This window comes from Oreochromis aureus, linkage group 3 (genome assembly GCF_013358895.1).
Source record: "Oreochromis aureus strain Israel breed Guangdong linkage group 3, ZZ_aureus, whole genome shotgun sequence".
In the NCBI taxonomy this organism is placed as follows: Eukaryota; Metazoa; Chordata; class Actinopteri; order Cichliformes; family Cichlidae; genus Oreochromis; species Oreochromis aureus.
In genome coordinates this window covers 60,584,189-60,607,700 of record NC_052944.1, presented here as the reverse complement: position 1 = coordinate 60,607,700, position 23,512 = coordinate 60,584,189, and the positions used below count along the sequence as shown (strand labels likewise).

Here is a 23,512-nt window from a genome sequence, read left to right as displayed (position 1 = left end):
CAGTGATTGTTGATCAATGGTCATGGGAATTTGCATAATTATGATTAAGGAACTGACCTCACAGCCCATTGTTCCTTCAGTGGGCTGGTTTCAGTCATTATGCAAATGTACTGTTTATAAGGTTTGGGGAAACCTGCAGTCAGCTGAGACTGAAGAAGTCACTTGGATGAGTGACGAAACGTTTCTCCCACAAAACGCTACGTCCAGATGAACAGATTCAACTTTTGGAGATTTACTTTCCTGGATGATTGAGAATGCATCAAGACGTCAACTAACTAGTGTTTGACCTGGTCAGGTTTAAAACACGGTTAGTCTGTTCTTCTTGGGAAAAAACAAAAACATTGAGAAAAACATTGAAAAAACACTGAGAAAAGGTTTTTTTTAGCTTTGGATGAGCAAAAGTGAATGAAATGCCTGCTGGGACATCTGCGTCTCTCTGCTGGATTTTACTCTCTGTCTGCCTCCTGTTTGCCTCTACAGGTGAGACTGAACTTGTTTTAAATCCAACCGGATTCACAAACTCACACTGAGAGCCACGCTTGGAGTATAACTCATGTTACAAGTTCATGAGTTTTCTGTCTGATGCTTGATTCTGTCTTTGAGTACATGGCACGGTCTCTTTAACTCTTTATGAGCCTCTGCTGTAGAAAGTAGATTCAGTAAAAACTCTGATTTTGTTAATCCTGAGATATGTTTAAAAAGGAGTGTACATTTAAACTCTGAGTCTGACCTACATCGAGTTTACTGTCTGATGCTTCCTGCTGCATGAAAACCAGTCCATTTACCCTTTATTTATTTGTTCCATTAAACATTTCTATGAAAATCAACTTGATGTTTGTTAAAATAAAAGTGAAATTTTTGAATGAGTTAGCTGTTTTTTCATAGGTTGACTAAATTACTGTACACAAACAACTTTGATATTTAGTTAACCTTGCTGTGCAATGATGCGCTGAGGCAATGACCCAATTTCTGGTAAGTGACGGGCGGAATGGGAGACTAATTTATTGATTCATATATAAGGTTACTGTTACAATTCCCCAAAACAGGTATGAGGGAAACTAACAAAATGTGTCCAGGTTTAAAAAAACAAGAAAGACTTAACAGACTTTAAAGGGGCAGGGATAGCTCAGTAGGTAAAGCGGTTACCCCATGATCGGAAGGTCAGGGATTCGAATCCCCTGAACGGCTACCCTGAGGTACCCGTGAGCAAGGTACAATCCCCACACACTGCTCCCCGGGCGCGGCACTGGTGGCTGCCCACTGCTTCACTGAGTGAATGGGTTAAATGCAGAGAAGAATTTCCCCACGGGGATCAATAAAAGTGTACATCATCATCATCATCATTTATTTAATCCCACACTGGGTCTGCCCTCTGCCCTCCTCCTGGTGGGACATGCCTGGAACACCTCAACTGGCTATTACAAAAGAAAACCCCTCTTGCAGAAAAGGTACGAAAAACATCTTGAGCTTAAAAAAAATACCATAAAGGACAGATGCTGTGTTTGGCTGTCACATTTGGAAACAACAAAGCAAAATTTATTTGCTTTTATCTTTTATTGTAAGTCTAGATATGCACTGTAGTCAGGGCACATTTGGAAACACACACTGCAAATACCTAAAAACAAGTTAGTCTGCTCTCTAAAATGACACTCCCACATGTTTAATTACAGGAGCATCATTAGCCCTTGGGATGTCATTTGAAGACATTGGAATACAGACTGAGAGAGCAGCTCAAGAAAACAACATACCCGATGTCACGCTGACTAGTGTTTGATCTAGTCAAGTTTGAATCACGTTTATTCTGTCCTTGTTGGAAAAAAACAAGAACGTTGTTTGGAAATTTAGAATAGTTTTATTTAGCTTTGGATGAGCAGAAGTGGATGAAATGCCTGCTGGGTCATCTGCGTCTCTCTGCTGGATTTTACGCTCTGTCTGCCTCCTGTTTGCCTTTACAGGTGAGACTGAACTTGCTTTAAATTCAATTGGATTTACAAAACTACACTACGAGCACCAGTTTTCTGTCTGATGCTTCCTGCTACTCCAGTTACATTCATACATTTTAAAATTGTTTTCCAACTCTGTGACTCTGCAGCGATTGAGGCAGCTGTCAATGTAATCAGTCTGTATGTGATCTGTGACTGACTGCACTGATCACAACACAATTAATCCTGTTATAAAGGGTTTTGAATGCAGGCTTCGGAAATGCTTTCAGCACACAAATACAGCACTGAGATGTTTTAGACAACTAATTTAAAAAAGCAGCGAGAGTGTGCACATTTAGATTTGAAGATTTGAATCCAGACATATTCAAATTAGTGCTGTCAGCGTTGTCGTTAAAATGACGTTAACTCCAATCGCTAACAGAGATTTGCTGTGTTAATGCGGTTATAGCATTAATGCCATTTTAATGAGATTAACCCCAACAGCACTAGTTAAATTCCAAATATTGTGAATTGAATTGGAGCTCCAACCACTTCAGGTTTCGCCATTAATATTATTAATGCAAAAAAACAAAACAAACAAACAAACAAAAACTCCACAAATTCATTTTCATTCCAAGGAGCTGACTTCAGACATACATGAGCCTGAGCTCTAAGGGACAGTTTACAAAGTGCAACACTGAAAAGCAAAAATACAAAATATTAATAAATATTCAGCAAAAATACAGCCTGGTGTGATGTCACCAGCTCTTTAGACGAGCCACTCTACCTGTGTTAACTACCACACACATGGCTGGCAAACAAGCAGACTTCCTCTTTAGGGTCTGTGAGCTGTGTTTCGGTGCCTCTCTGTGATCATGTCTGAGAGCAATTCAGAGTGTTTAGATTTCCATCTGACCTCCAGAGGAATGAATTAATAACTCATTCTTACAGATGAACTGCAAATCAGAAAACAGTGAGATAATGTTTTTCACATCATACACACTACACTCATTTTTACATTCCTACTGTCCCTCTAATCCAATGAATGTTTTCCACTCTGTGCTGTTGTTGTAAGTCTTCTTGGTCCTTGTACTCGACATCTGGTTCAAATGTTAAGTAAATGGCCTGCATTTGTATAGCGCATTACTAGTCCATAAGGACCCCAAAGCACTTTACACATCCAGTCATCCACCCATTCACACACACATTATGTGTTTATTATAAACGTTAGTTAGAGACACTTCCACCAGCTTCAATAATTGGATTTCCATACTGAAATCTCAGAGTGCCAAATAATTTACATTTCAATTCAAAAAGATCAAACAGGTTTCTTTAGTTCAGCTCATCTATCTCTCTGTTTGCTCCTCACTGTGTACAAAAGCTTTTCTCCTGTTTCAGATGGGAAAATCATCAAAGCTGAGCCTGGACAGAACATCTCTCTGCCATGCCGAACTCCAAACATCAGCGTGCCCATCAGAGCTGTGGAGTGGTTCAGACTTGACCTCCAGGAAGGACATGTCCTTATGTACCGGGGTGAGCAGTTTATTTCAATGAACCAGCTTCCATCATTTGTGAACCGGGTGGATCTGCAGGACAGACAGATGAAGGACGGAGACGTGTCTTTGATTCTGAAGGATGTGACGAGTGACGACACTGGAACATTTCAGTGTTACGTTGTCCAGAGAGGAACAAATGGCAGGAGAAGCATTGTTGATCATATCAGCACCGTCTACCTGAGAGTTGTTCCTCCAGGTGAGTTTGTTGGAAGAGGAAATAGATTCTGTTTTCACTTTCACTTATCACCTACCTATCATGCCTATTTCTCGCAAGCAGGTCAACCAGGAAGGCACAGCAGGTACAGATGGAATGAGGATCGATCTGTTGGGCTGGATCTTTTCCTGACAGTTTGTTTTATGCTTGTTACTGTAGCTCTTGCTTTCTTTATGACCTTCACAATACCCAAAACATTAATAAACCTCAGAGGACTGAACAGGTGAATTTTGTGTAATCTGTTAGTTGCAAGCAGCGATTGACATCAAGCAGTCGGCTGTAGACGTCTAACATTTGAATTGACTTGTTTTGTCTTTGTCAGGATTTTTCCTTAAAAATATTCTTGAGACGATTAAAAAAACATCATGATTTATGACATGAATGCCATCAATTTGTGAACACATTTAATGAGCAGTGAATCACTGTGATTTTTACTTTCCACAATAAGTATTTTATATAATTAAAACAAACAAAGAAAAACACACCTTTCAGTATTTCATATACTTTGAACCTGGATGTTTTTTGAAGACCTGAAACATAAACGTGCCTGTTTTTAAGGAACTCAATGCCTGCTGTTTAAAAAGGATTTAAAAGGAGAGAGCGATGGGCACTGAGACGAAGACCTGGTTCACTCCAAAACAATCCACTTTGTGTGTGTGTGTGTGTGTGTGTGTGTGTGAGAGAGAGAGAGAGAGATTTTGCTTTTAAACAGCTGAAACAGAGTCAGCATCTTTGTTTTGTTTAAACATAAAAGATTTATTTGAAATGCAGCACAGTTTATTTATATAAAATCCTTCATGGAGCTTCGTTTTGTGTTCTTTTTTGCTTTTAAATGCAATTTCTGTTCTGCTTTTTTGATGTTATTAACGTTTAAACTTAGTCATACATGTGTTTGTGTTTTTTGGGGAATTTTGATTCTTTTTTCCTCTTGGAGACAATGAAGGAAAAAAACACTCTGTTCTTTAAAGCAGTCAATCCAGGTTTAATCTGATCTGTAATCAGTTTTTGTCATGATTTGAATGTATTTGGTGAGCAATCGATTAGGTGTTTTTGTTGTTCTTTGCAGCAGCCATGAATAGCTAGGCATGGAACTTATGACGTGTGTATGCGTGCCTTTTAAATAACTCACCCTTCATGCTTATTGTAGTACTTTTACCTTTACCTATTGGGGGGAGAAGAATTCCCATTTATTTCCTGTGGTGGTCACTTTCGACCTGGGAACACCACAAATGTAACAAAGTTGATTAAAACACTTAAAATTAAGCAAAAAATCGAAAAAGGTGCTCATCACTTTTATATGTTCAAGGGCATAGTGTGGAGGATGTTATAAAGCCTTAAGGCAATCATATGAGGAGCCGTACAAGCCAAAATTCATTCTTTCACTCTCACACACATTCTTCTTTCACACACATCTACTTTCACTTTCACACACATATATTCTTCTTTCACATACTTTCACTCTCATTTAGTTTTATTTTAATTTTTATATTTAGATATTTTTATTCTCATGTTTACACATATTTAACACACACATTGCAATATTGTGCTCTCTTATACATGTATTTTAATCTACATATTTACAAATTTTCACTAACATACATGCATTTTCATTTATGCATTCCTACATTTTGCTCTCATTTACATGCATTCAGTATGCATTTAATCTCACAAATAATATATGTATGTAAGAAGAGAATGCATACATGTCAGAAGAAAATATATGTATGCAAGAGAATAATGTATGTGAATGAAAGAGTATAGTGGAAACGGAAGGAGTTTAATAGAAACGGAAGGCTGCGTGTCTGTACTGCTGTGATTGGCTGAGAAGCACGCGCGGGTAGAAAATAATTTTCAATAAATTCTAACAACAGCTGATCAAGCTTGAACGTGCTGCTGTTGTTTAGCGTGACATCCGCTGGTTTCCTGTTTCTGGTGCAAAGTGGGAGATAAACAAACAAGAGAGACGATCAGCTGATCATTGATCGGTTTCATGATTGAAGTAGCAACAGGAGAGGGAGGGAGGGAGAATGAGGGGAGAAGAGGCAGCTGTGCAACGTAAAGACAGAATAACTACAGCTTTGTCTTTTTTTCATTCTAGCTGAAGTACGGGACTAATCGCGTTCCTTTTCCTCTCAATACGGATGTATTGTAATTGGTCCAGCCCAGAGTTGATCATGACCAATTGGCTAATCCACCACCTTTCATTGTTTATACCGTTACAAAAACAAACAAACATGAAAATGAAAAATCACCATCGGCCCACCAGGCAAATGCCCGGTATGCCCATGGCCAGTCCAGCTATGCGGTCAGCTGGTGGATAACAGGCATCTCTGAAAACATTAGAGCACTAATGGAAATATGTGATGTCTTGATGAATCAAGCAGATATTTGAAGTTTACACAGCACCATTCCCGCATGAAAATATCAATCTTATTTTTATGCCACTATTCTGAGCGCACGTAAAAAAAAGATAGCCTCCATGCTGTCAGACACTTGAAAGTGACCCGCGCGTGCTTCTCAGCCAATCACAGCGGTACAGACACCCAGCCTTCCGTTTCCATTAAACTCCTTCCGTTTCCACTATACTCTTTCATTCACATACATTATTCTCTTGCATACATATATTTTCTTCTGACATGTATGCATTCTCTTCTTACATACATATATTATTTGTGAGATTAAATGCATACTGAATGCATGTAAATGAGAGCAAAATGTAGGAATGCATAAATGAAAATGCATGTATGTTAGTGAAAATTTGTAAATATGTACATTAAAATACATGTATAAGAGAGCACAATATTGCAATGTGTGTGTTAAATATGTGTAAACATGAGAATAAAAATATCTAAATATAAAATTAAAATAAAACTAAATGAGAGTGAAAGTATATGTATGTGAAAGAAAATATATGTATGTGAGAGTGAAAGTATATGTGTGTCAAGGAAGAATGTATGTGTGTGAGAGTGAAAGAATGAATTTTGGCTTGTACGGCCCGTCATACAATCGGATGCAGGATGGATATATATACATATACATATACATATATATATATACATATACATATATATATACACACACACACACACACACACACACATACATATACACATATATGTATACATACATATACATACAGACATATGTAGATATAGATATATAAGTGGTGTCAATATATAAAATATATTTATAAAAATATATTTAAAAAACAACTAATTAATCTCACAATTTTCTGTCATTAATCGTGATTAATTGGAAGTACTGAATTGCTACTTAATCAATAGCCTGACTGCAATTACACTTTTTCAACTTCATATTTAAGCTTGAAACTGACAGTTATGCAATATAATGAAGTAAATGGAGAATAAACAAAGTACGTATGCTTAAATTTAAAGAGAATTTGAATAGTTTTCTTCACAATCTCTTAGCAAAGGTTCTATCCTGTGAAATACAACTTTTTAAAAAACCTTTATACTAATAGGTAATACGTATAATATATATTAGTGCTGTCAAACAATTACAATTTTTGGTACATGGCAACCATCATGACTCTCCACCAGGCCTACTAAAGACATGAACATGAAAATATGAAATGCACTTCACACCCCTGTAAATTAAAGAAAAAAATGAAATCAACACTACTTGAGCCATTGTATTTACAGAGAGTGACAGGATTGAAAATGATTAAATGAAGCTGTTTTTGTTATTTATATATACACAATGCACTGTGCTCAGAAAAGAGTTTTAAGTTTTTAGCCTCAAAAGCCTCATTCAGTGGTATGTCTACACTGAAACATTGTTTGTTGACATAGTAGTGCAGAGGGTTTTGCTACATGCTTACACACTGATAATGGTTAGAAAGATATTTTCTGGGTCCCGAACCAGATATATAGATTTAGTAGTAGGATCACATTCAGAGGTGATGTGAGGCAGGCTGTTGTGTTCACATCAAGGTCCAGCGCTGTAACTTGTAATTTCAACTGTTGAAGCAAATACATTTTTTTAAACGACAAATATTTTTATTGTACTTCCTTCTTAAAAAATCTTCACATGACAAGAGAAAAAAATGACACACATGCAATCTCTAGCAAAATCATAATCTTATTGGAAAATGTAATGACTACATGTGGGTAAATACCCTCAACATATAAAAGCAAATGAATACCAGTCTCACCTCACTATGGAAACTCCCTGATGTTTGTTTGTCGGTGCGTCATTAGATTTGGCACGGTTTTTGGAACCGCCACAAACTTCACAGTGAACATTAACCAATCCCTCACCAAGAGACAGAGAGAGCTGCCAGAAAACAAAAAACAAAAAACAAAAAACAAAAACACTCACCTGATGTCACACTGACACTTAGTCTTGTCAGGTTTGAATCACGGTTGTTCTGTCCTTCTTGGGAAAAACAAAACGATTGGAAATCGTTTATTTGGAAATTAGTTGAGCAGAAGTGAATAAAATGCCTGCTGGGACATCTGCGTCTCTCTGCTGGATTCTACTCTCTGTCTGCCTCCTGTTTGCCTCTACAGGTGAGACTGAACTTGCCTTCATAACTAGGAGAATGTTTGGATTGTCACTCATGTTAGAAGTTTACAGAGTTTTCTCTCTGATGCTTCCTGCTACTCCTGTTTCATTTCTACTGTTTTATTTTTATTCATTTTCTGTCTTTGAACCTCTGTAGAGATTGCAGCACCTGTCACTGTAATCAGTCAATATGTGATCCGTGGCACTGACTGCACTGATCACAGTTTAATTGTGGGCGATCGTGGCTCAAGAGTTGGCAGTTCGTTTTGTAATCAGATGGTTGCCGGTTCGAGCCCTGCCTCTGACAGCTTTGTTGTGTCCTTGGGCAAGACACTTCACCCGTTGCCTACTGGTGGTTGTCAGAGGGCCCGGTGGTGCCAGTGTCCGGCAGCCTTGCCTCTGTCAGTGCGCCCCAGGGCAGCTGTGGCTACAATGTAGCGTGCCATCACGAATGGGTGGATGAATGACTGAATGTGTAAAGCGCCTTGGCGTCCCTTAGGGACTAAGTAAAGCGCTATACAAATACAGACCATTTAATTAATCCTGTTATAAAGGTTTATGAATGCAGGCTTTGGAGATGCTTTCTACGTTGAAATAATACATCCATGGGATGTTGTCAGATAACATTTTTAAAAAGCAGTGAGCGTGTATATGTGCACATTTAAAGATTTGGACCTAGGGTGCCGGTTTAGCTCAGTGAGGTGAGCGGGCAACCACGTGCCACATGGAGGAGAGTAGCCAGCCTGGGCAGAAGTCCAGTCCACGGTCCCTTGCTGCATGTCTGCCCTTTTGCTCTATGTCGGCTTTCCTGTCACTGTCCACTGCTCTATCCAGGAAAGCTGAAAAACAACAAAGATTCAAACCTAGGCATGTTAGGCAAATCTAATGAATTAACAAACTGAATATCATCTTAGTCACCTGTTAAGTAAAATTACACTTGGGTAAATTATAAAGAGCGAACAGTGCTGAATAAACATAATGTCTGTATGTAAACATAATTTGGGATCTTAAATTTAACAAAGTAAAAAGTGGAATGGAGGTGAGTAAATAAGTACGCTCAATTAATAAATGATTAAATAATGGGGGGGTTTCAGTAAGAATGGTAGCACTACATCTCCCCAATGCCCAAAGGCCTGACGTGTGCTAAACAGGTGAATGAAAATGAGCTTACAATTTTTGTCTGCCTTAATAACATGACTGGGAAAAGGTGGAGTTGTTGCAGGTCTAATAAGATTTCACATCAGGTATTTACAGCAGAAGTTGAAATATATGAATTTGAAAGTATATGAATACATCTGCTCTGGTGAGCTTTCAAATTTATTTTTCAAAATAAAATTGAATGTAATTTGGCATAATGTCGCAACATTTCTCATGTAATGTTCTCACTGCTGAGTGAACTCATCGTCCTCTTTGTGTTTGACTGTCACATTTAGAAACAAAGTGTAACAAACTGAATTTATTTGCTTTCATTTTTTATTTGAAGTTTAAATATGCAAATATATCCTTCTCAACTGCGGTAATGAACACTACCATAGAAAGCACTGTAGTCAGGGTACATGTTGAACCAAGCACTTCAAATACCTAAAAACAAGTCAGTCTGCTCTCACAACAGGCAGGTGAAGTGTGACACCCCACTCCAACTCCACCCAAGAAAGAGCCAAAACTATGCAAATTGCAAACCCCATGCAGCCTTTTATTGACTATTGACTATTTGGCAGTGAGCTATGGCAAAATACCAAACAAAAGATCTCTAAAGCTCTGTAATCTTCCCTGCACAAAATAAAAGTCGAACAAACACTTTGCTTACATAAATGTCTACTGTGACAAACAAGAGAAACCAGGTTTCAGGAGAAAACGTTTCTCACTCCTACAAGGCTGCTACAGTGTTAAATACAGTGAAACAATATGAGTTGTCTAATTCACAAAGCTACTTCCAACTATTTACAAAGGTCTGGTCTAGCACTCACAACACCACACACAACTTGACTTCTACTCAGGAACTTTTCGACCTTTTTCACACAGAAACACTCAAAGCTACCAGGAGAAACTCAGGCTGTTTGTTGGGTGGTGGAGGCCAGGAGAGAGGGGCAAGGTGGTTAAAAGCCTGTTGTCCAAGTAATTATCCAGTTCAACCACTCAGCAGGAACCTGTCTCCATGAAGACATGCTTCACCCTCCTAGGTGTGTGCATACACCTGGGAGGGAGAAGAGAGAAAGACCCAAATCACATCCTGTGGTGGGACGAGTCATACATATAAAACCACACACATACCAGGGCTCGCAAAATCGTTAGCCCGACGTCCCAGAGCTAGCGATTTTGCGAGCCCTGCATACTTAATTCAATAGTGGACACAAATATTTTGCTTTGGCAGAAACTTAAACAACTGAGTTAAATCAACACAACTTATTCAACTTATTCACAATTTAAACATTTTTAGATGAAGTTGAGCTCTTGGAATATTTTAATCCTTCACAATTTTGTCATTTTATTTCAACACTATTCAATAACTTTTGCCACAGTACTACTTGATCACTTAAATACTACATGTTATCTTAATTTTACATAATGTTCAACAAAGTCTAGGGGTCTGGTTACCATAAAAATGGAATGGATCTACAACAACGACCACCCTCCCATCTTTAGCCTGGTTGCAAGGGGGCTGGGGAATAACCCTGACGTGGTTACGAGTAGGGATGCACCGATACCACTTTTTTGGAAAACAAGTACGAGTATGAGTACGAGTACTTGCATTTCAGTACTCGCCGATACCGAGTACTTACTCATTGACAAATGCCAGCCATTTGACTTTCTGGTAGTAATAAGGGAAATGTATTTCATATTATATATATTGCATACATTTGTATTTGTGTATTTTAGTTACAAATATATAATATTTCAGATGGAAAATAATCTTACATTTAGTACTGTAGTTTATCATTGAATACCTATAACACACAGACTTTATCTTGGGTCAAGTATGGTGGAGATGAAGTACAGTGGGTTGGTCTCGACGTCACTGAAGCGCTTCTTGACAGCTGCCAGTAAGGTTGCTTTCATTGTCTTGACGCCGTGGTCCTCGTCTGTTTCTCTGTTTAGAAGTCTCACTAGCACAGTCACAGCTGGGATGACATCAGAGGCTAGTGCGTCGTAGCTGCTCACTTTTTTAGTTAGTTCCTCAAAGGGGGCGAGGATGGCAACAGTCGTCTCCATAAGAGCCCATTGGTGAGCGGTGAGATAGTCAGGGAGTTCATGCTCGGACACATACACCCCCAGCACTCGCTTTTGCTCAGTGAGAGACTGGAGGATGTAATACGTGCTGTTCCAGCACGTCTGTACGTCCTGCTGCAGTCTCTTTATTGGCTGGTTGAGCTGCCCCTAAATGTCCTCGAGGCGGGAGTAGGCTAAGGCAGAATGTTTAAAATGCCCAACTATTTTCTGTCCCACTGCTATAGCATCAGCTATGCTCCTCTGTGCTAATAAGCGTGGGTAAACTCTTTGTACTCGTTGTCGTGTTGGGATTTTAAGTGCTTGAACTTGTGTTAAATGCGCTACCTCTTGAGCCTCCTCTGGGCAATTTCGCTGAGCACAATTTGGAGTCCGCCTTTGTTTTCGCGTCTTCATTCACTTTGAAATAGTTCCACACGGCTGACATGTCTCGCCTTGCCTTATCCCCGCTCCGAGCAACCGGGGCCTGGGGGCCGGCACTCGGTGCCTGTGATTAACCCCTTACATAGACAGGTCTCAGACCGGGGTATCAGTCCCCGGTATCGGGGGACTTTTAACGAGTACGAGTACTTTAGAAAATGTGGTATCGAGGCCGATACCAGATACCGGTATCGGTGCATCCCTAGTTACGAGGCAGGGTACACCCTGGACAGCTCATCAGTCCATCACATAGAGACAAACAACCCTTTGCACTTACATTCACGGGCAATTTAGAATCACCAATTAACCTAACTCTAATAACTGCATGACTTTTAACTATGGGAGGACACCAGAATACCCAGAGAGAAATCACTGCAAACTAGCCAGATTGTGGATTTGAACCTAAGACCTTCTTACTGTGAGGCAACAGCACTAACCACCTTTCAAGGCTTGATGCAGAGTTTTCTGTACATGTTTGTCCTTGGCAGGTTAAACCACAATGAACAGCGATGGCATACACGTGGTGTGTGTGTAGTTGTCTGCCTCTTATAACTCCAGTGATTTTCCTGCAGTTTGAAATCTCGTGCGATCTTGTGAATTTCTTGAGTCCAGCAACTAACCACTCTTACTAGATTGCATCATGTCATCTCAACAAGAACAAATTAAGTTGTTGAATTTCATACAGATCCTTCATGATTTAATTATGTTCAAGATAGAAACATTACATTTTTTATTTCAAATTGCAAGGTAGACTTTTTTAATATAACAACCACCCAATTTGCTTTTTTCGGTATACCAAAAAAAGGAGAGGCGGCTGTTCGACCTCACTGAGATTCCTTCCTCAATGCACGATCCAAAGCATGCAAGACTGAAAATCACGTGCGGTGTCACGAGATTTAACATTGCTATATTATTGACTTACTTCACTCAAACATAATATGAACAATTTAATCTACCCTCTCTGGATATCATGTAGTTTCTACACTATATAGTTACTCTTAACTTTAAAGCATGAGGCACTTGTATTAAATACTTGCCAGATGCTTACATAAATCCAAGAGGTGGCCAATCCTTTTTTTCAGTGTATGACCCAAATGACCCTGGGTCATAACATTTGTTTGAAGAACTTATCGGTGGGAAAGTTTGTTTCAGCATTCCACTGATTTCTAGTTGGAAGTTAAAAAAAAATGTAATTGCATTCTTTTGCCACAAGGGGAAAGTGACTCTGAGTGTGTTAGGGTGCTGCAAGGCTCCTCTACGTCAGAAGAGGAAAAGCCTGCAGATTGGATGCAGCTCATGTCTCCTGTCTCTACTGTTTCTCTATAAAACATGTTAGTAGTGTAAGTTACTGAAGCACAATGAATAAATGACATGAAAGATGTTCTGTGTTAGTCTGATGATCCTGAATTATTAAAAGATGTTTTCACAGAGGGACAAATGTGAACTTTGCCACAGTTTAAATGGGAGTTGCTGTTTCACATGTATGTAGTGTAAAAAGATGGCCCGCCTTACTGTATATGCTTTGTTTTTCATGCAAATATAACTCCAGGCCACATCTCTTGTATTCCAAAGTTTAGTGAAGGTTTTCCGATCGACTAACAGGATTTCTACACAATCTAGTTCTCACTCATTTTGTTTCTACACTGTAAACACAGCCTGGTATATATTTCTTTTGAGAGATGGTGGAACATGTTTGATGGTTACTGTCAGATGTGATGTATTATTGCATGTGTTAAGAGATAAAGAGATCACAGTGTTAGTGCTAATAATAGTAATAATAATAATAATAATTATGGATTGCATTTCTATAGCGCTTTTTGAGACCCTCAAAGCGCTTTACAATTCCACTATTCATTCACTCTCACATTCACACACTGGTGAAAGCAAGCTACAGTTGTAGCCACAGCTGCCCTGGGGCAGACTGACAGAAGCCAGGCTGCCATATCACGCCATCGGCCCCTCTGGCCATCACCAGTACGCGGTAGGTGAAGTGTCTTGCCCAAGGACACAACGACCGAGACTTTCCGAGCCAGGGCTTGAACCGGCAACCTTCCGATTACAAGACGAACTGCCAACTCTTGAGCCACGATCAACCCCCCCCCAAAAAACTTTTGAAGCTGGAGAGCTGCAGAATTCAGCTGTAAGTTGGAGTGTATATGGTGGGGGTGGCCTTCAACCTTCATCTGATAACACCTGCTATCATGTGGAATTTACCTCTGGGCGAGAGGGACACAAACAGAACAACACATCCTTTAGATGACAGTCACTTTAAAAACACCTCCATTACTAACAACACACACATACGGAAACCTTTCTTACAGATGTAACACCCGTCCCACGTTCTATTGAGAGGGGCCCTGGGTTCCTGTTGTTACTTTCCTACTGATACTCCCTTTTTGATGCTTATGATATAAAATATATAATAAAACTACACTATATGGAAATAAACCACACGCAAGCAGGCCAATTATAAAGTTAACTCCACTTTAGTGAATGATTAGTTCCAAAAACATAAAAGAAAATAAGTGATATTCATAAGGGTTGTTAAACAATGGTAAGGTATTTACCTCAACAGAAACCAAATAACCAAATGATATTGTGGGCCCAAACGCACTCTCACCGACCCTAGGGCTGTCACGATTAGTCGACCAGTCACGATTACGTCGACTACTAATTTAATAGTCGACGCGTCGTTTCAAGCTTTGTAAGATCCCAAGAGACACAGGAATAAGTAGTAGGATTTAAGAGTGTAATAACGGAGTGAAACAGAAGATAGCAGCACTGCATGTACAAGGATGCCAGCTACCGTTAAACCCTGAAGAAGAAGAAGCTGTGTCCCAGAATTCATAGCGCGGCCCTGCTCAGTTTTCAACAATGGTGGCAGCTAGTTAGTTTTAATATTACTCTTATTATTCTTTCTGGGTCACAAAATAAACAAATTTAACATATTTTCAGGCGAGGATGTAGCTGTGTAAACCTCAAATATCTGCTCAGTTTATCAAGACACCGGATATTTTCAAAAGCACGTTTTCGGAGATTTCTGTTACCCACCAGCCCGATAGCTAGCCGGGGTTCAAGGCTTACTAGAGCCGGTGAGAACATCGGACTCCTGGCAAATCGTTTTCAAACCTACCGCCGTCTTTCGCTACTCAGGTTAAACATGATATATAAGTCACTTAGATAACTTAAAAATGATATTGTTTGGCCTTTTTCAGTATTTTATTTGTTCCTGAGTAAATCGGTTTGGCTGAGATTAAAGTTATAGTTTTTACACAGCTGAATAAAGTCAAGCAGACAACTGATTATCAGAAGTGTGAGATGCTCGAGAATATACTCCAGTGTCCTGTTATATTTTAGATAGCAAGGAGCAGACGGCTGAGTTTATTAAACTCCACCGAAACAATCTGCAAATTTCATTAAAATTCAATAAACTATCATCTTGTCTTTATTTTTAGTTAGCACATACCTAAAAACACTTCAAGCTGTAAGCTAATGATAGTTATATAAGAGCAGATGCATGCTGGTGCAATAAGCTGTACGTTATATGTCCAATGGATGCATGATCTGATTAGTCGACTAATCGCAAAAATAATCGGTGACTAGTCGACTATCAAAATAATCGTTTGTGGCAGCCCTAACCGACACACACACCTTAAGTGCTACAGTCTTTCTGCTAGCAAACCGTTGCAGGCCTGAGTCGTGGCTCGGGTGTGTTGGGACCTAAAACAACATGGCCGCTTAACTTGTTGCCAAGCAGTAAAATAAAAAGCACGTGTTCACAATAGTACTCACACCTCCAGGCAGTTCAAGGGGATAGCGGGAGAAAACTGGGTCAAGGACACCAGCAGAGCGCGGCAGCAGCACTGTCTCCACGTGCTCCCACGTGAATGCATAAGTTTAGCACACCAGCAGAAGGGACAACTCTGACATGCCAGCAAGACGTCCGTTTCCTCCTACTGAATCACACAACCCCGCTAAATGCCAGTTCACACTCAGTCTTAGCATTAGCTTAATACATAAAAACGGAGCAGAACAAGAGCTTAACAAATATGCTAGCGATTAAACTAGCAGCTATGCTAATCGCTGTTAGCCCGTTTTGCACAATAACATAAGGCACAAGTGTCAGACAAAATTCACATTTACCTCACAGTAGGGTACGACAGATTTCCACTCCAGTTAACTATCCGTCAACCTGAAAATTCGTCGCCCTTCTATGAACTCTGCGTCCACTCGACACTGTTGTTCAGCTCTCGTCTCTCTCGCTTCCTGCAGAGTGCACACGGCTCCCCACTTACTCCCACCCCCTCTACCTGATACTACTTCAGGGTTCACTGGAGCTGTATGAATAACATTTTAAAAATAATGACATACACCTCAAAATACAAATAAAAAGGCTGTGCATTTAACTGACACACATCACATGCTTTACATGCATTTGTATACATTCTTGAACACAGTGAACATTTGCAATTAACTATCAAAACAAATGAACTATTTAAATAATGACCTATTTATATAACCAGGGCTACACAGAAATAGTACAAAAACCATTCTGTGCTTAGCAAAACACCAGAAATGAAGAGGAGCTGCATGTGATGAAGAACAAATTTAAACTTCCCTTCATTAAGCCCTAACAGACTTTATTTAATCGCATAATGGGTCTGCCCTCCTCCTGGTGGGACAGGCCTCGAAAACCTCGACTGGCTCCTTTAGATGAGGAGGACTAGTGGCTCTTCTCTGAGCATCTCCTAAATGCCCGAAGGCCTGATGTCAACACATGTGAATGAAGATAAGCTTGTAGATTTGTGTGCCTTAATATTATTTTTGGGAAAAGGTGGAGCTCTAATACAATTTGTTCTCACTGCTGAGCAAACTCATCATCCACTTTGTGTTCTACTGTCACATTTGGAATCAGAGTGTAATAAACTGAATTTATTAACTTTTCTTTTATTTGAAGTTTAAATATGCCAATTTATCCTTTGACTGACATAATGAACACTTTTGTTGAAAGCACTGTAGTCAGGGCACATGTGGAAACACGCTCACTAAAATGACACTCCCACATGTTTATGAACACGAGACTCATTAGCCCTTGGGATGTCAAGACTGACACGGAATACAGACTAGGAGAGCAGCACACCCGATGTCACGCTGACTAGTGTTTGATCTAGTCAGGTTTAATTCTGTCCTTCTTGGGGGTAAAAAAAAAAAAAACACTGTCGTTTTGAAATTTAAAACGGTTTTAAGGTACATCAAGTTAGCTTTAGATGACGAGAAGTGGATGAAATGCCTCCTGGGACATGGGCGTCTCTCTGTTGGATTTTACTCTCTGTCTGCCTACTGTTTGCCTCTACAGGTGAGACTGAACTTGCTTTAAGTTCACAACCCTAGGAGCATCAGTTTTCTGTCTGATGCTTCCTGCTACTCCTGTTTCATTCATGCTGTTTTATTTAAATCATTTTCTAACTCTGTGACTCTTTAGAGATTGAGGCAGCTGTCACTGTAATCAGTCTGTATATGATCTGTGACTGACTGCACTGATCACAGCATAAGTAATCCTGTTCTAAACGTTTATGAATTAATGCTTAGAAAATGCTGTCAACACACATGTTGAAATACAGCTGTGAGATGTTGTCAAACAACATATTTAAAAAGCAGTGTTATGATCTTGCCCGGGAAGACAGTAACAAGAGCGGGGTGTCCCGTGGCTTCTCACGCCCAAACAGACAGAACCACAGCTTCGGGCTATTAACAATAATTTATTCTCATAAACGGCACCTTTAGATCAACGACATTCCTAAACATACCTTGTTTAATTCCTAAACCGTTACACTGCTCTGGATAGGGCATCAGCGATGACATTCTCGAATGCCTTTTTTTTGGCCGATTCTGTAAGTTACAGTCCTGTAAAAGGAGGGACCAGCGCTTCACTCACTGGTTGGAGTTTTGCATCTACAAAAGAAACACGAGCAGGTTATGATCTGTGAAAACTTGAATTGGCACAGGGCTAGACCCGATGTATAACTCAAAGTGTTGCAAGGCTAGCAACAATGTGAGTGCTTCTTTTTCGATAGTGCTGTAGTTCATCTGGTGCTTATTGAACTTCTTAGAAAAATAGCCGATTGGACGGTCCACTCCGTGTTGATCTGCCTGCAGCAGGACCGCCCCCGCTGCAGTTGCGCTGGCGTCCACTTCCAACTTAACAGTAGAATATAAGTTGGGTGCTGCTAAGACTGGGACACCGCACAATAAAGCTTTCACTGACTCAAAAGAAATTTGGCACGCTGGGGACCATCTGAAGGGTTTGGCTGGGCTGACTAGGTCAGTCAGGGGAGCGACTACAGAGGCGAACTTTTTTTACAAAAACTTCGGTAGTAGCTAAATATTCCCAAGAAGCAGCATAATGCCCTTGGTTTTTTTTTTTAGAATCAGAAACTCAATAATAGTCTCAACCTTCGCGGTCATGGGGCTAGCGATGGGAATTCCAGCTCTCTATCCGGTCTTTAAGTGATGACGTGATGAATGCTGCTTCTGGGCCTAAAGTAGTCTTCGTTTAATATGGCTTTTGTGTTGTTAACATGTTTACTGTTTTGTATTTCCTTCTATTTAATCTCAAAAAGCTCCTAAAAACAGTCAGTGATCACTTTTGGCCTCCCTCGGCTTTTATAATAATAATAATAATGGATTGCATTTATATAGCGCTTTTCGAGACCCTCAAAGCGCTTTACAATCCCACTATTCATTCACTCTCACATTCACACACTGGTGGAGGCAAGCTGCAGTTGTAGCCACAGCTGCCCTGGGGCAGACTGACAGAAGCGAGGCTGCCATATCACGCCATCGGCCCCTCTGGCCATCACCAGTAGGCGGTAGGTGAAGCGTCTTGCCCAAGGACACAACGACCGAGACTGTCCGAGACAGGGCTCGAACCGGCAACCTTCCGATTACAAGATTAACTGCCAACTCTTGAGCCACGATTGCCACATTACCATTCAGTGATATGATATTTATTTACAATATTTATTGTTCTCACGTGGAATCGGACAGGATTATTTTAACAGACAAAAGACTTTTTGCCTTATAGTTATTTTGATCCTCCTGTAACTTTATTGTATATAGAACTAAAACCTCTATATAGTGGTTAGAGGATAGTTGTTATAAGCAGTGTTTGTGAACTAAAAATCAAGAATGTGGGATACTGTTTTTCTGTGATTTGAACAGCCCAGCATGTGCTCCCGACGCAGGGAAACAAATTCTGTCAGGGATACCTACCTACCTACGAAAGCTGCTGTTCTAGTCTTTGGCTTGGAACCATATTTGGCGAGCCCCATGCCTCATTAAAAACCTCTCCATTATGCTTGCAGTGTCCAAGTATTCTTTATTTTTTAGTCATACTGCACGTAAAAGCAAAAACACAAAATATTCATCTCAAATACGACCTGGTGTGACATCAGCTCTTCAGACCGGTCACTTCACCTGTGTTATTTACCACACTGATGAGAAGCAAACAAGTAGACTTGCTCGTTAGGGCCTGAGAGCAATTCGGGGTGTGGTGTGGATTTTTATGACATATATGTGTGTACACTAGACATATACTCACATATACACAATGTAATCATATATACTTGTATTCTCTCTCTCTAACCCATAAGAGTAAACAAAATTTGGCCACCTGGAAATATAGCTGGGACACTTTTGCCCATCTCTGGTTGCCAAAATTGTGAAAAACTGTCATGATGGGCTGTGTGGCAGCCAGGCAGGAAGGTGGACCCAAAGCAGGACTCAAACAGGGAGCTTAAACTCAAAGCGCAGTTTTATTACTGGAAAAAAGTCCTCAAGATAAAACTCACAAAAACCCAGAACAAAAACTCTGAACAGAGGAGCTGGACCATTTGACTAAGACAAACACACAGCATGTAGAGGATACATCGCAAGAGAGACTGAAGGAAAACACAGGGCTTATATACACAGGGGAGTAAAAACAGAAGGGAGACACAGCTAGGGGAAGATTAGCGCTAACAAGACAGTGGGAGGTAAAACTGAATACACTTACATAGGCCTGGAACTATCAAAACAAAACAGGAAAGAAGAAACAATTTACAAAGATGTGGAATTGACAGAGAGAGACAGACTTGACAGAAAATATAACCCGTAATACAAAATCAAACCAGCACAACTCAAGAAGCAGAACATAAATCATAATCTAGACACCAAAAAAAAACCAAAATATAAGAAACAGAAAAAGCTGGGTCAAAATGAGCCAGACCCGTGATAAAAACCCTTCTTTGACAGGTATACCAGCCCATTCCTGGCAGCAAAGATGACAAAGCTGTCAGGAAGATTTATTGTTTTCTATTTGCTGTATGTTTGGTATCTGTAGTTTTCCGCAGTTTGGGTCATAAAACTTTCAAAAAGTACCCAGTGAAAATGACTGATGTTGGCAACAGCTCTCGGAGAGTTATGGAGTAGTGTCAGAAAGTTATGTAACACAAGTGTAGATTTAAGAAGAACAAAGAACAAAGTGCCAAGTGGCGAGTGATTGGGGAAAGTAGTGAAAAACATATATCGATAATTGGGGTTAATGTTTACATTTGTAGAGCTGAGAAAATACTTATTAGTTTAATTTTTGATATGGAACTGGGAAAAAGCAAGGAATGGAAAAATACCCAACTTCAGGAGGAGGGGTCACTGAGCCTATATAAAGAGGAGGGTCGAGATGCCCCAGGCTGCTGCTGCTGCTGCTTTTTTTCCTCACTTTCATTTTGTGTGTCCGAGCTGTTTGTGCTTAAAGGCTCTTCACCCCGGGAATTTGCTTTCCTTGCTTTTTTGCTATGTAATTCTCTTGCTAAATGTCTGTATGTATTTTCTTACTGTTCATATGATTAGGTGTATTAAACTAAGAATTCTACTCTTTTCAGAGGCTCTTTTTGAATGAATTGATTTTAATTGGATCTAAAAAACTTGGATCTCCACATCATTGGTGGGATAAGTTTATCAAGATGGCTTCAAAATCTGCGACCAATAGTGTTTAGATTTCCATCGGATCTCCAGAGGAATAAAGGAATAACTCAGACTTACAAATGAAGTGCAAGTCAGAAACCTGGGGAATGTGATGACCTCCTTGACTAAGACCCATCCAATTTCCCATGAGACAAATGTCATGTTCACATCATACACACTACACTCATTCGTGTGTCCCTACTGTCACTGTAATCCAATGGATGTTTTCCACTCTGTGCTGCTGTTATAAGTCTTCTTGGTCATTGGACTCGATACATTTGATTCAGACATTAATAATATTAATTCACATGTCCAGGGTATACTATTGATCCTACTGGAAGAGTGAGTCAGGAATAACACTTTAGATCTGTCTTATTTAGAATATGAAATGTATTTCAAGTCTTTGACAAATCTACGCATCCATTGATCAGTGAAGTATCCATGTTTGCTATTACTACCACACAGTTATCCTATGGAGTTCAAGTCAGTCCAAACTTAAAGTAATTATTTTTGTGGTCAATTGCAAAAATACAGAATAATAAATGTCTATTATAAACCTTTGTTAGAGCTAGTTCCATTAGCTTTAATAAGTTGGGTTTCCATCCTGAAATGGGTGCCAAATAATGTATATCTCAATTCAAAAGATCAAATTACAATTTTTTAGATCAGCTGAGCTCATCTATCTCTCTGTTTGCTCCTCACTGTGTACGGACACTTTTCTTCTCTTTCAGATGGGAAAATCATCAAAGCTGAGCCTGGACAGAACGTCACTCTGCCATGTCAAACCCCGCATATCAGCGTCCCCATCAGAACTGTGGAGTGGTTCAGACTTGACCTCCAGGAAGGACATGTCCTCATGTACCAGGATGAGCAGTTTATTTCATTGAACCAGCTTCCATCGTTTGTGAACCGGGTGGATCTGCAGGACAGACAGATGAAGGACGGAGACGTGTCTTTGATTCTGAAGGATGTGACGAGTGACGACACTGGAACATTTCAGTGTTACGTTGTCCAGAGAGGAACAAATGGCAGGAAAAGTATTGTTGATCATATCAGCACCATCTACCTGAGAGTTGTAGGTAGCAGCGATGGACATCCAGCGATGCGTTGTAGACGTTTAACACAATTACAATTGAATCTTTTAGCGTATTTCTCTTTTTTACTTAAAACCATTGTTAAGGAGATTTAAAAAAAAAAAATAAAGTAAGTTTTTATTGTCTTTTTCGTTATTATTTTGCTGTAAAAGGTAATAATGCCAATGAAGTCCTTATAGTGCAGCCAGTCCCTACTTTAACAATGCTGCAAACCACTTTGATTCTGCTGTTTGGAAACTTGTGCTCCAGTTTAGTTTATTCCCAGCAGTAATACATTTGTTGACCATAAATTCTTTTATAGTTTTTATGTATTTGTTTATTCATTTTAACAATGAAAACAAGATGATAACTAATGCAATAGGAGATAAACAATAATGAAATTATTTTGTTAAGAAAAAAGAGATGAAAATGGAGCGATGTGTTCCGAGGAGACCCACACTGTAAAATCTAATTAGTTCCCAGAACTCAAAAAAATTATGGAAACTCGTTGCCTCAAAAAAATTGAGTAAAGCTTAGCTAAAAATGACTAAGTTAGGACAACTTATTTACTTTGAGTACTCTGTACAAGCTCATTAGTTCCCAGAACTCAAAAAAATTGGATCAAGTTTACGTAAGATGACCAAGTTAGGGCAACTTACTCATTTTGAGTACTCTGTACAGCCTTGTTAGTTCCCAGAACTCAAAAAAATTATGGAAACTCGTTGCCTCAAAAAAACTAAGTAAAGCTTACTTAAGATGACTGTTAGGACAACTTATACATTGCAAGTCTGCAGTATTAACAATAACTTGATATTTCTGACTGTACAACACTAATTGTTTACCTACTGACAAACATTTCAAGTTTAACTAAATGAAAAAACAATTTGTGTTAACCTGAATATGATTAAAAATAATTAACAACACTTTTTGTAATGATGTTAAAAATCAGCCCAACTTTTATTTTCAAACACAACAAAGTATAACAGCCAACACACTGGACACTGTTCTGCTGAACAACAAACAATTATATTGCCATCACTGTTATAATCTTACAACGAAACAAAGTCTTAGATGTAATTATTCTGAAAATAAGTTTAGGCCTATCACAAGTTTGTTTTGTACTTACATTACTTATATAATCAAAATAAAATATTTATTGTTCTGTCACAAGTGCAGTCTCTAATTTAAACAACAGATTTGTTTTCCATTCCAACACAGGAGCTGGAATGTTGTATTATTTTAAGGATGCTTGTTTCCAGTCCAGGCATTACTGCCTGAATGACTGTCATGGATCGAGGTGATCCAAATGTAGGTGCAGAAGAAAGTCTTTAACTTCCCTTAAGTACAGTGGCAGTGGATGTGGGTTGGAGATGCAATGAGCTTGAACCTGCAGGCGACCATCTTCACTGACCACACCATCTGTGACGGAGGACTCATCTCTCCTGGTGTCCTGCAAGCAAACAATCATATTTTTTGGAACATGAACTTAATTGCTTTCTTAAAACATTTTTTTTCTGCATTTGGTATAGAACAGACTCCAATTTAGACGATCTCAGGGTCCCTCCCCACCGGAGG

The 23,512-nt window shown here is 39.4% G+C and overlaps 1 protein-coding gene and 1 long non-coding RNA gene across 3 annotated transcripts; one reads left to right on the top strand and one right to left on the bottom strand.

Moving 5' to 3' along the window:
* Positions 1-6,982: 6,982 nt before the first annotated feature.
* On the top strand, positions 6,983-22,134 carry LOC120437599 (CD226 antigen-like). 2 transcript variants are annotated; one of them, XM_039608147.1, is made up of 2 exons: positions 6,983-8,224; positions 21,596-22,134. In XM_039608147.1, exons 1-2 carry the CDS (start codon positions 8,155-8,157, stop codon positions 22,051-22,053), a joined length of 528 nt encoding a protein of 175 aa, XP_039464081.1. In that variant the 5' UTR covers positions 6,983-8,154; the 3' UTR covers positions 22,054-22,134. The 2 variants fall into 2 exon arrangements, with proteins under 2 accessions (XP_039464081.1, XP_039464080.1); XM_039608146.1 differs by lacking the exon at positions 6,983-8,224 and adding an exon at positions 17,098-17,220.
* On the bottom strand, positions 9,679-16,199 carry LOC120437601. Its single transcript, XR_005611280.1, has 2 exons — positions 16,008-16,199; positions 9,679-10,413 (listed from the first exon to the last, which is right to left on the bottom strand). It is a non-coding gene; the product is annotated as an uncharacterized LOC120437601 (long non-coding RNA).
* Positions 22,135-23,512: the final 1,378 nt, after the last annotated feature.